Below are 11,417 nucleotides of genomic sequence, written 5' to 3'. Positions count from 1 at the left end.
CCCGTGATTCCCTCCCGCGCCTGCGCTTCCCGGCTCGCTGGGTGCCTGCGCTTCCCGGCTCCCTGGGTGCCTGCGCTTCCCGGCTCGCTGGGTGCCTGCGCTTCCCGGCTCCCTGTGTGCCTGCGCTTCCCGGCTCCTGTGTGCCCGCGCTTCCCGGCTCGCTGCGTGCCCGCGGCTGCGGCGGGCGGGATGCGCTCGGTCAGCTACGTGCAGTGCGTGGCGCTGGACTTCGCGGGCAGCCTCTTCCCGCACGCCATCTGCCTGGGGGACGCCGACAACGACTCGGTCCGCAGCGCGGGGGCGGCGGGAGGCGCTGCGGGCGGGGCGGGCCGGGGGCCGGGCTTGGGCCGCGCTCGGACGGCGGGCGGCGGCCCCGGGAACGCCACAATGGGGCTGAGGGAGAAGGACCGGGCGGCTTGGTGCGGCCCCAGAGGGCTGGCGGGGCTTCCACTCTTAGGAACAGGGGGAGTTCGAGCCGTGTCAGAGGTGCAGGGTTGGGGTCCAAATGCCCGCTGGAGTTCCCTCGCCAAGGGAATGTTTCCGTGGCTCCGGGCTGCAGCTGCTCGGGGCTCGCACCGGCGTTGGATGGGCTGGTCACCCCTGGCGTGGGGCCTGGATGGTGTCCATCCAGAGGGGAGGTTGGCTTTTGGTCCCGAAGAGAGACACTCTGCCGTCGCGGTGGTGGGGATGTAGGGGTGTGGGAAAGCACCTTGCTGGGGCACAGCAGATCGCAAACAGGGCAGAGCCAAGCCTCGGTGTCTCTTAAACTGTGCGAGGGATGGATGTGTATTGGGAATGCTGCTGTCAGCCCCCACAGATGGTTAGTTTTGTTGTAGCTGATTTGTCTGTAACTAGGAAGGGGTTAGCTTAACCAGGTATATGTAAACTGTTCCTTCTCCTCAACAGTTAAATTTTATTACGGCCTTATCCTGAAAAGTGCCTGGCTAGGTATGAGGTAAATAAACAAATACTCCCACAAGAAGTTATTTTATATAGGGTAAGGAGTGCAGGGAATTATGGAATGCATGCAATTTGAATACACAGAGGCATGATGCAGGAGGTGGGATAGTGGGAGTAGGCTCATCAGCAATGGTGGTTGGTGATTTTTAGCAGTCATCTTTGAAGAAATAATCACCATTCTGAAAGACCTTTGCCCCTTTATCAGTGAGACTGAACATCGAGTGTAAATCTTACATTAAGTGTTCTTGCAGCCTCTTTCTGGATGGTTATGTTTTCCTTGTTGCCATCATTTTCCTTGGGTAATTTAAGTCAATCAAGGTTGGAGGATGGAAGGTGGTGTGATGATGATTAGCAGAGCAGGATGTTAAAATGGTCAGTGTCACAATGCTGAAACAGTGAGTAGAGAAGCAGCGGGTAATGAGATGCTGCTCTAAGGACACACTCTATCTCTTCTATCTGCAAGAGTAAAACTAGGGCTTTTATATTTTTCCAGACTTTCCCTATTGATTCAAGACTGTCCCTTTAACTCTTGTTTTGTTTTGCTGCTTCTTCCCACTGAGTGACTTTTAGATGTGAGTTCTGATTGTTGTTGGGGAATATTGTTACTGTAATTGTGGACTTCTTCCTACTAACCCATTTCTCTTGTACAGCTGAATGAACTAGTGGTGGGAGACACCAATGGAAAACTCTACGTTTACAAGAACGATGACAGCAAACCCTGGGCTGTGCGATCTTGCCAAGGAATGGTCAGTTCTCAACAAAATCTCTAAATGGTCGGGCCTTTTGGTGTATGTGCAGCCAGCTATCCTTGTCCATAACCTAGGAATATGTAGGGCAGAGGGGAATGACAGGCCTGAACTGGATCTGATGCCTTTCATGTAGTTATGCAAGACCCTGCTTTTGCCCACAGCTGGCCCCATGGGCTGAATAAACACAGGAACTGGAATTTTGTCCCACCTTGACCCTGCTCTGTGCGCTGTGGATTTTGACCCAGGGCTCTGACCAGTTGTGTGACAGATGTGTTTCTGTCCCTGAGTCTCCTCTTCTTGTCCTTCAAAAGGCTGTTTAGAGTTCAAGAGACGCTTTATGAGAGAGGAGGGGTAGGGCAGAAGCTTAGCCTAAAGTGCTGGGTGTTGTTGCCTTCTCTCATGTATGGCCTTCTTTTCTTTTGCAGCTCACGTGTGTTGGTGTGGGAGATGTATGCAATAAAGAAAAGGTGAGAGGAGCCCAGCTCTTCCCAGCTGTGTCTGTAGGGCATGTGGGAGGTGCTTAGGAGAGCAGGGTCATGTCATGTACTGAGTGTGGAGGAGGACAGATTGCTGGTGCTTTCACACCAGGATCTGCCCTTGTTCAAAGAGTTTTAGCACTACTGTTTTTAAACTGTTCTTCTGTTTACATGTAATTGGTATATTTCTATGAGTCATGTGCAGGTTTTGGTAAGCAAGGAAATCCATTTTATATTCAGAGAGCACTACTCATTTCCATGTGCCTCTCTGTGAGCACCACAAGGCCTTGGTGGTTTGAGGGTTGCTTATTTTGCTCAGTGGCTTTTGCTCTGCTTGTGCTGATGCCTGCTGTGGGCCATGGCCCTTCTGCCACTTGGCTGTGTGCATTTAAGGTCATCTAAACAAGACTGAGACACAGAATAGTCTGGACTCCCAAGCCAATTCCACTGGCTCTAATATGACTTCTTTTGTTGGATTGCTGTTTCTGGAGGTTGAGCCAGGACCAATGAGTCTGAAGGTCCCAGTTTAGGCACCATGCCCAAAATACTGTCACTGTGTTTGCCCTGGTGCAGAGCAGAACTGACGTGAGCATTGAGAAAGCCACACGTTGTTTGAGGATTGCATGCACACATCAGCTTGATAGCACAGTCTGACAAAGATGAACAAGAAATTTTGTCCCTGCCAGCGCCTGAGTAGTTTGTATGCTGGCCAAAAACCTCCTGTAGCAGTCATTGATCTTGATGGATCTACTCTTGTATATTCCCTTGCCCTGCTGTGGGACAGCTTCTGCAGTTCCTAAAAGAGGAAGAATCAAAAAGTTTTTTTTCTTCATGTATAGAATTTCGTGGTGGCAGTGAGTGCAGAAGGCTGGTTTCATCTTTTTGACCTGACTTCTCCAAAACACCCAGATGCTTCAGGACACCATGAGTTGGCAGCAGCAGAAGAGCAGAACCCAGTGTTCAGGCAGCACATTCCAGCCAACACCAAGGTCATGCTGATCAATGACATCGGTAAGCCACGAAGTTGGTGTGGGAGTGCAGGGTGAGGGAGTTTGTTTGTGGGGCAGGAGGGGAGAGAAACTGTGGGGGACTTGCAGAAGGAAATTACTATCTTGCTGAAAAAAGATAACTCTAGGAAACCACAGCCAAGTCATGGAGAAAAGAGGCAAGAACTTTAGGAATTTTTCTGAAGTGTGAGTTTTCATTACAGGATTGGGATCCTCAGGGATGCTACCTATAGAAACCAGCACAGTGGTTTCTGAATTCTGGGGCTCTAGGGGCTACTGAGCCTGACAGAGTCCATCTTCTATTCCCTGCAGATGGAGATGGGAAGTGTGAGTTGGTGGTGGGTTACACTGACAGAGTGGTGCGTGCCTTCCGCTGGGAGGACTCATCAGAGAATTCAGACCACGTCTCTGGCCAGCTGCTCCTGTTGAAGAAATGGCTGCTGGAAGGTCAGGTAAGAAAAAAGGATGTTCAGAGCAGTACTTGTCATACAGTCATCAAGAAGGGTCTTTTCCAAGGGAAGAAGTATGAAATCTCAGTCCTATGAACAAAACAATTGTCATGTTGATGGCTTAAAAGGGAATTTGCCCAATGGTTGTCCTGTACATGTGGAACAGCTGCTGGGTTGGTCTGGGAAACAGTTGCTCTCGCCCAACTAGAGAGCATTAGTAGAAAGTACTGCTGTTGTTCTAAAGTGGTTTTTGGTAAGGAAACAACCTTTTACTGAACGTGGACATTTTGCTTCTAGCTGAATTTGTTCAGCTCCGGCTCAGCTCTATCAGAAGATTTGCCATATCCAGATTTAGGGTCAAGGAGCACTGTAAACTTTTCGGAGGTGTTCAAAGTTCTCAAAACACTCTGGCAGTGTTTTGTCTCTGCCAGCGTAGGTGGACAGCCTCTCTGTGAACCTGGGCCCTGATGGCTCCCCGGAGCTGATGGTGTCGCAGCCAGGCTGTGGCTATGCCATCCTGCTGTGCACCTGGGACACGGAGCAGCGGGACACATCCACGGGAAGGGACGGCTCTGCCTCAAGCAGGTGAGGGGCGTTCCTGCCGGGCACACGAGGAAATGCTGCTGTGGAGGCCCGTCACAAGGGGGTGCCAGCACACAGCTGTTGTGAGGTGGGCAGTGCTGTCACTGTCCTTGCTTCGGTGTCCTGCTGTACTGCTGGGAGCTCGTCACTTAAGCCCACCTGCACCAGAGCTTCCAAGGACACCCTTCATGTATGTCACAAAGATGGATACTACTGCTTTCATTGTATTCCACTCTTTTGGGTTGGGCAAGGGGAGAGACAAAATGAGATCACTGAGGAGGGGGTTACTGGGAGCTAAGGGAGGGACATGAGTGACCTTGACCTCCAGAGAAAGGGTAGTGTGCAAGCCAGTGACCTATCTAATGGTGGGAAGGGCAACAACTGAAAGGCTGGGTCAAGCTGAATTAGTCTGAAGCCCAGAATGAAATTTTAGCTTCGTTTGCTTGGTTTTTTTCCTGATGAGGCAATTAGAGGCTGTCCTAATGAGACAGACCCCTGGCAGCCAGTCCTATAAATGACTACAGAGCAATCAGAATGGTGATGAGGTGTTTGTTACTGTCTTGGTGCTGGAAGGATCCTTGTGGGGAATTCAGGTGCTTCTGTGGTATTCTGTAAGACTTCAAGGCAGGGACAAAAAAACTGCAGCAGCAGGGGAGCTAGGCAAGTCTCCTTGATGTCTTAAAAACCTCACTGGAATGGTACCCTCTTAGGTAGAAACCAGGCCCAGACAGTAGTCACTCATGAACTTACTGAACCCTGGGCAGATGCTTCTGGAGTGAAAAGCAGCCAGATTTATGTGACAGTAATAATAAAAATTGTCTTTTCTTTCTCCTTCATTGGAATACGTGCCTTACAGTTTTTTCTTTTTGAGCTCTTTCTGGTTTTTTTCGATGCATAAAATCATTCTCATTTTAGATTTTTAAATATTTGTGAGTTCCTTTTGTACCTGGGGTGGCACATACCCTATTACTTAGCCTTTACCATTAAAGGGCTAACCTGTTCAGAAACTCTGTCAGTCTCTGGATTTGTGGAGCTTTGGAGTACACTGCTCTTGAGATTGTTGTGGCATAGACTCAGGTATGGTTCCCTAACCTGTCCCTGATGTCTTTCTCTTTTCCCTAGAGAGGCCCCTGTTCGAGATGTTATCCTACACCAAACATCTGGACGGATTCACAACAAGAATGTCTCCACTCATCTAATTGGTAGCATTGCCCGAGGTGAGAGATTATCAGCTTGGGGTCTGTGGCCCAGCAGTTGCCCCTGATTTTCAGGGGGCAGTTTTTCATTACATCAGTCCAAGAAGAAACTGGATTTCCTGTGTTAGAAAAATAACAGTGGGAGGCAGCTGCAAGAGCAGAGGGATCTTGCCCTTAGCTGCTCCCAAAGGACCACAGTTGGATTTTTGCATGTGAGCTTTTTATAGCCTTTGTCCTTTCCTAGGTAGTGCTTATTCTTCACTTAGCACAACAGTTTCTCTGCAGCCTCCACTGACCTGCATTTAGTCCATCTGAATGGCTACCATGCTGTGCTCCTACAGATGTCCTTGGTCTTTGCTTTCTTATGACTGCAGCTTATGCCTTCTTCTTATTCCCAAGATGCACCTCTTCCTTCCCACAGCCTCACCTTTGTTACTACCTCTTAGCGCTGGAATCTCGATACCTGGCAGCTACATGCTGCTCCTCCTTCTCCTATGCAGTCCCAACATCTCCAGAGCTGCTTCCATATCCCATATTGTTGTCTTCTGTCCCCTTCCACTGTGTTCTGTTCAGCAGTTGTATCTAAACTGTCCACAGCTGCTGGCTTTTCTCACTCCTGACACACTGCTATTGCATCCAGACTTTTCTTACACACTTCCACTGCTTTCCTTGTGTAACTGCTTTGTGCTCTGACCTGTCCCTGGTGCACTTGCTGAACCCTCTCTTGGTACCTATGGAGAGTAGGCAGCTTTCACTCCCCCTTGGAGTGTGTATGCACATAATTGAAAGCAGAAAATTCCAAATGGAGATCACTTTCTCTTGTTTTCTGCCCAAGTATTGCCCCCTGCAGTGCTGACTGAGAATTGTTTAGGTTGTCCAAGGTAATTAGAGCTTGGGGAGAAGAGCTGTCCACTGAACCCCGCCCCCTTCCCCTTCCTCAGAGTACCTTTCCTTCCTGATTCCTAAGCTTGTCATGTTTTCAGCATCTCTGATGCTGCTGTGAGCAACATAGTCAACAGAGCATGAAATCAATTATATCACTGCATGTGAAGCCTTGCATCAATTGAGAGATGTCTGTGAAAAATGAAGGCACACAGTAAAAGGGATGAAGATGCTGTAAAAAAAGCCCACTGATGCTGGACCATCAGTGAGGAAACAGCTGAGGAGTGCAATGCTGACCAGTTTGTAGGGGGGACATTGCAGATCTTTTGGATTAGAGCCTGTCTGGGTGAATGAGCAACAAGAGGCAATTGAGCACTCAACCAGCTGACTTTGCTTTAAGCTGATCTGTGGAAACAGAGTAGTTTGCAACTCAGGAGTGTGCAGAGGGCTGTAGCTTGGAGCTGTCTGTGGGCAGTGGAGGTAGTCTTGCATTCCAGTTATTCTGGGGAGACTGCCTATTTGCTTTCAGCTCTGTTGGCTTGTCCCTGACTGCTCCTGCAGACCTCAGGGAGCCGGTGTCTCTCCTATGTTGTCACTGAAAGGATTAAATGCAGCTTTAGTTGAACACAGCTCCAGTCCCCTCTCTCTCCAAGTGTGATATCATTTTTAAAACTTGACCTTGCATGTGTTTGCTGGTTGGTAGCTAGGCAGAGGTTTACTGGAGGGCTGAAGCAGCTGAGTGGTCAGGGGAGTCTCTTTAGATTTAACTAGTCACATTTGTCAGCGCTGTCTTGCACACAACTGGGCAAATAAAAAAGAGGGCAAGATGGATCAGCTTGTTCTGGATCTTTTTTTTTTTGTTTTCAGGAGAAAGAGGGGACAACACTTAAAAAGTGGCATCAACTCCAGCAATTTTCTTTTGTACTTACAGGTGGCTCCAGTGAGAATAGTGGCTCAGGTCTCTTTGCCCTCTGTACTCTGGATGGTAAGTCCTGCCGCTGTCGTGAAAGAAAGGCCTGTGGTCTGGACAAGGCCTGACACTAATTCAAAGCAGGGAACTAGGGGCTCAGTGCTTTTGATTTTTGAAAGAAGGAGAAACTGGGCTTCAGAAACCCTTCCTGGGTCAGGCAAGAGAATTTGACCCAAAGACTCCTTCTGCTGACATATTTTTTATGAAGGCATGGAGGCCCCTATGAAAACAGACTCATGTTTATGTTCCACTCTCATGGCTGGTCCCCCCTGCCCAGTACTGTCACAGTGTATCTGGGTAATAGACGAATGGGGTTAAGTGTCCAGTAGGGATTCAGCAGCCAAGAGGCCATGCCTGTGCTGTTCGCAGCCAACTCTCAGCAACCCTGAGTGTTGAAGGAGTGTGTAGGGCCCAGCATAAGCAAACATATTGCCCCCCTTTAATGTTTTCAAGACAGTATTATTTTTTTCTTCCTTCAGGGACACTGAAACTCATGGAGGGAGCAGACAAGCTGCTCTGGTCTGTTCAAGTTGATCACCAGCTGTTTGCTCTGGAAAAGCTGGATGTTACGGTGAGCATCTGAATAGGGCTGGGAGGGATGAAGGCAAAAACTCAACACAGCTTTGTATATATGGATTTAGGAAAGGCAGAGTGAGTGTGACTCAGCTGAAAAAGGCTGGGATTATCCCAGGATGACGCAAAGTGCTCTGACTGTGGCAGTACATTCTGCACTCTTGTCAGTCTGTCCACCTGCAAGAGGCTGAGCTGTGCCTGCCAGTTAGACCTACTGAGCTTAGTTTCCATTGTTCCATTCAAAAAATGTTTTCTCCAACTGCTCTCATATCTTATTGCAAAGTTGAATGGTTTTGCACACTGCTAACACCCTGATTGTCTACGAACTCTTAAGAATTGCTCTTATGATTACTACAGAGAAGAGAGATGATCTCAAACTGCAAAATATCTGGACAAGATGTCCCAGAGTCACATTTCGTTCAGACATTAGTGTTCTGTCTCTGAGCAAGCAAGAAAGATTCTTGACAGTCCCTGGGAAAAGGTGATGTTCTTGCTAATATGCAGTCTTCTGGTTCCTGCAGGGCAATGGGCACGAGGAGGTGATTGCCTGTGCGTGGGATGGTCAGACATACATCATCGACCACAATCGGACTGTAGCCAGGTTTCAAGCAGAGGAGAATGTCAGTGCATTCTGTGCAGGTGGGGAGCCTGACTGCAAAGCCAGCCCTCACAGCATTTTTCCCTCAAAGCTAGTATCCTGTCTTGGAGTCCTGGAATCCTTTGTCCGTCTGCAGTGGAGAATAATTCCCTCTGTGTGTACTGCAGAAGGCCCAGCTAGTCTTTCCTCTGGTGGCATTGGGAAAAGTAGGGGTGAGAGGAGGTGATGCTGAGGTTTTTCTTTGATGGTTTGGGGTTTTTATCCTGTCCTTTTTGGGAGTGCTACAGGCGTCTCTCGTCCTGCCCACTGCTTTTTGAATTTGCAGGCTTCTAAGCTGTTCCCAAGTAGAGATAAGGAGCCCCATGGAACCAGCCCGAGCCTTGGCTTTGCTCAGTCCCCTCTCTCAGACCTGCAAGAAGCAGCTTGCAAATCCCCAAGCCTCCTGCAGTTTAGAGACACTTTCTTGGTTTGTCTCAAAGGGGTATTGTATACCCAAGCCCATGTCTCTGCTCAGATGCTTGCTGTTTTCTGCTAACAGCTTTGGTATCTCATCATGAGACGTTACCTGTTTGCTTTCACTGTCCTTTCGGAAGTAGTCAGATCTCCACACTTCTGCTTTCTGCAGGCCTCTATGCATGCAAAGGAGGAAGCAACAGTCCCTGCCTGGTTTATGTCAGCTTCAGCCAGAAGATCTACATCTACTGGGATGTGCAGCTGGAGAGAATGGAGTCCACCAACCTGTTGAAAATCCTGGAGGGTGACCCAGAGTTTGCAGATCTCCTGCAGCAGCTGGGTGTAGGTGAGTGCAAAAGAGTGGAGGGTGTACAGGAAGAAAGAGAGGAAGGGCTGCTGGCAGGTGATATGCTGGGAACTAGAGTTACAGGTATTTTTTGAGGAAGAGGCTTTCATACAGCCTGTTGAGAATCCCATTCAACTGTTTTTCTCTCTTTCCCATAGATAAAAATGACGTTTCTGCCGTCAGAAATCTAATTCACAAAACCCTCTATTTTCCTGAGAAATATCACCTGAGCAGCCCCTCGCAGAGTCAGGATGATGCTGGAACGGATTCCTCTGCCCACTGCACTGCCATCCAGGATCCCTTATAACAAGTCACATGGACTACCAGCACAGGCTCTTCTGCAGCTGGAATGGGGCATCTGATGAAGATGACTGTTCTTTTACTATCTCTGTCAAAAGTTCCAAACAGGAAAGGGTGTACAGGCTGTGGAGGGATGGTCTTGGCTTGTAGGCTGGAGCATAGGTGGTGGATTGATTTTCTGTTAGCAGAGGGAGCTGTTAGAACAAGAAGTGGCAAGGGTCTTGCTTGTTGTCCTTCTGTTGCCAGTTTCCATATTCTTTACTCGCTGAAGTGCTTTATGGGTCACTGTGAAGAAGCACTGAGGACATGGATGGAGAGAACAGCTGAGCTCAGGCTCCATTCTGGCTCCAGTGATTACTTCTGAATTCTCAGCAGGATTACAGCGCAGGAATTGCAGGTGGAGGAATTGAATAAGAAGCAGGCAAGGGCCTTCTCTCACACTTGGGTGTGTGTTAAACTACACCTGTGCATTGATTGCCTTTGCTTTGCCACTGCTGTTCTAGCAAGCAGTTTCTCATAAATCACTTCCTGTCCTGAGGAGTTGGAGACAGGTGTGAGAAGAGCCACAACATGCACTAATAAGGTGTGGAAAGGTAACAGCACCAGCAAACCCCATCTGTACTCGAGAGGCATTGCTTATCTCCATCTTCGTGGGCAGAGTGATCCCAGAGAAGGCTGTGACTTAGCAAAGCAGCTGTGAAGTGGACAGTAAGAGGAATCTGACTTAACCATGGATCTGTGGTGCTGTGAGAGCCTGGCCATTCTACAGTATGCCACACTTGCCTCTTGTTGTGGAGAATGTCATGCTGTTTTGAGTCCTGCACAACTGAAAGAGGTGGACTGGAGGTGAAGTTCCACTGGCTGGCTTGAGGCATCTGGAAAAGGGCATTGCTCACCAAGGCTGCTCATTTGCAAAGGCCATGGCACAAACCTTTACATGTGCTGCTGATGTTGTGCTTTTCCCTATCTTGCTTGTCCCTTGCCTAACTTAGCTTATTAGGATAGTGATGCCTATGGATTTCTTTAATTTTTACCTTTTTGTAGGTTTTAGAAGTAGTTGTCTAGTAAATGTAGGTTTTAATGTAGTTGTATAATTTGTCACTCTCTAGCACAGTAGTTTACGTTTACCCAACCCTATTACCCCATTTCACATCAAACTTTCTAAATTCCTTTAAGTTTTTTTAGACTTCTCTCAAGGCAGGCCTTCAGTCTGTTTAAGAACATTTGCACCGTGGCTCGAACAGCAAGATACACCACAGTCAAAACAACCTTCAAATCCTTACCCTTGAAGGAGCTCCAAAAGACTGTATGTGCTGTGGATAAGAAGAAGATGAGGAAGAAGCGGTCTCAGGACCCCTGACTCAATTTCCAGAAGGGCGTGTTGGGGGCAGAACTGGGGAGGATCTGGGGGGCAGATAGATCTGGGATTGGATGGACGATACCATAAATTGTGGAACCCCTGGACATGTGGGGTGCATCTCTGTACTCCCAGTGGTTGAGGGCCTTCATTAAAGAATCTACTCTCTGTCTTCTCTCTACTAATAATTGCCTGATGAGTAATTTTTTGCTCCCTAGCAATCTTAAGGCATGAATAGGGGCAGCAGGCTCACCTGCTGGTTTGCATCTATTATCCCCTCTCACTTGAGTGATGTTTCACCAGACATGAGCAATGGAGGGAGGTGTCCCTTCTTCACTGTTATGGCAGCCTTTGTTAGAGCAAAGGTAATTCAGTGATCTGTAGCAAATGGTAGCATTTAAAGATCTTGCAGGCAGTTGAAAACCTGCTGTGCTATACTCTGCAAAGGGCAGCCCTAATTGGGAGAAAATACTTTGTACAGAGGAAAGGAGCATCTTGCTCTTGGGTCAAAATGACGGT

The 11,417-nt window shown here is 48.3% G+C and overlaps 1 protein-coding gene across 4 annotated transcripts; it reads left to right on the top strand.

Annotated features, from left to right (window-relative positions):
* Positions 1–103: 103 nt before the first annotated feature.
* On the top strand, positions 104–11,086 carry ITFG2 (integrin alpha FG-GAP repeat containing 2). Of its 4 annotated transcripts, none has more exons than XM_050333410.1 (12): positions 104–285; positions 1,611–1,706; positions 2,135–2,176; positions 3,025–3,196; positions 3,505–3,644; positions 4,078–4,226; positions 5,346–5,440; positions 7,233–7,286; positions 7,751–7,842; positions 8,366–8,483; positions 9,068–9,241; positions 9,400–11,086. In XM_050333410.1, exons 1-12 carry the CDS (start codon positions 190–192, stop codon positions 9,546–9,548), a joined length of 1,377 nt encoding a protein of 458 aa, XP_050189367.1. In that variant the 5' UTR covers positions 104–189; the 3' UTR covers positions 9,549–11,086. The 4 variants fall into 4 exon arrangements, with proteins under 4 accessions (XP_050189367.1, XP_050189368.1, XP_050189370.1 ...); XM_050333411.1 differs by lacking the exon at positions 104–285 and adding an exon at positions 452–820; XM_050333413.1 differs by lacking the exon at positions 104–285 and adding an exon at positions 454–955.
* Positions 11,087–11,417: the final 331 nt, after the last annotated feature.

This window comes from Myiozetetes cayanensis, unplaced genomic scaffold, assembly GCF_022539395.1.
Source record: "Myiozetetes cayanensis isolate MyiCay16 unplaced genomic scaffold, myiCay2020 scf5-8, whole genome shotgun sequence".
Lineage (NCBI taxonomy): Eukaryota > Metazoa > Chordata > Aves > Passeriformes > Tyrannidae > Myiozetetes > Myiozetetes cayanensis.
The sequence above is the reverse complement of the archived record's forward strand: the minus strand, read 5'-3'. Positions and strand labels throughout refer to the sequence as shown.

Bases quoted from the DNA above. Each gene is read 5' to 3' on its own strand.
- ITFG2 (XM_050333410.1), top strand. From the start codon at position 190: ATGCGCTCGGTCAGCTACGTGCAGTGCGTGGCGCTGGACTTCGCGGGC. The intron at 3,197-3,504 runs GTAAGCCACGAA...TATTCCCTGCAG, and splicing joins CATGCTGATCAATGACATCG to ATGGAGATGGGAAGTGTGAG. The intron at 3,645-4,077 runs GTAAGAAAAAAG...CTGCCAGCGTAG, and splicing joins AATGGCTGCTGGAAGGTCAG to GTGGACAGCCTCTCTGTGAA.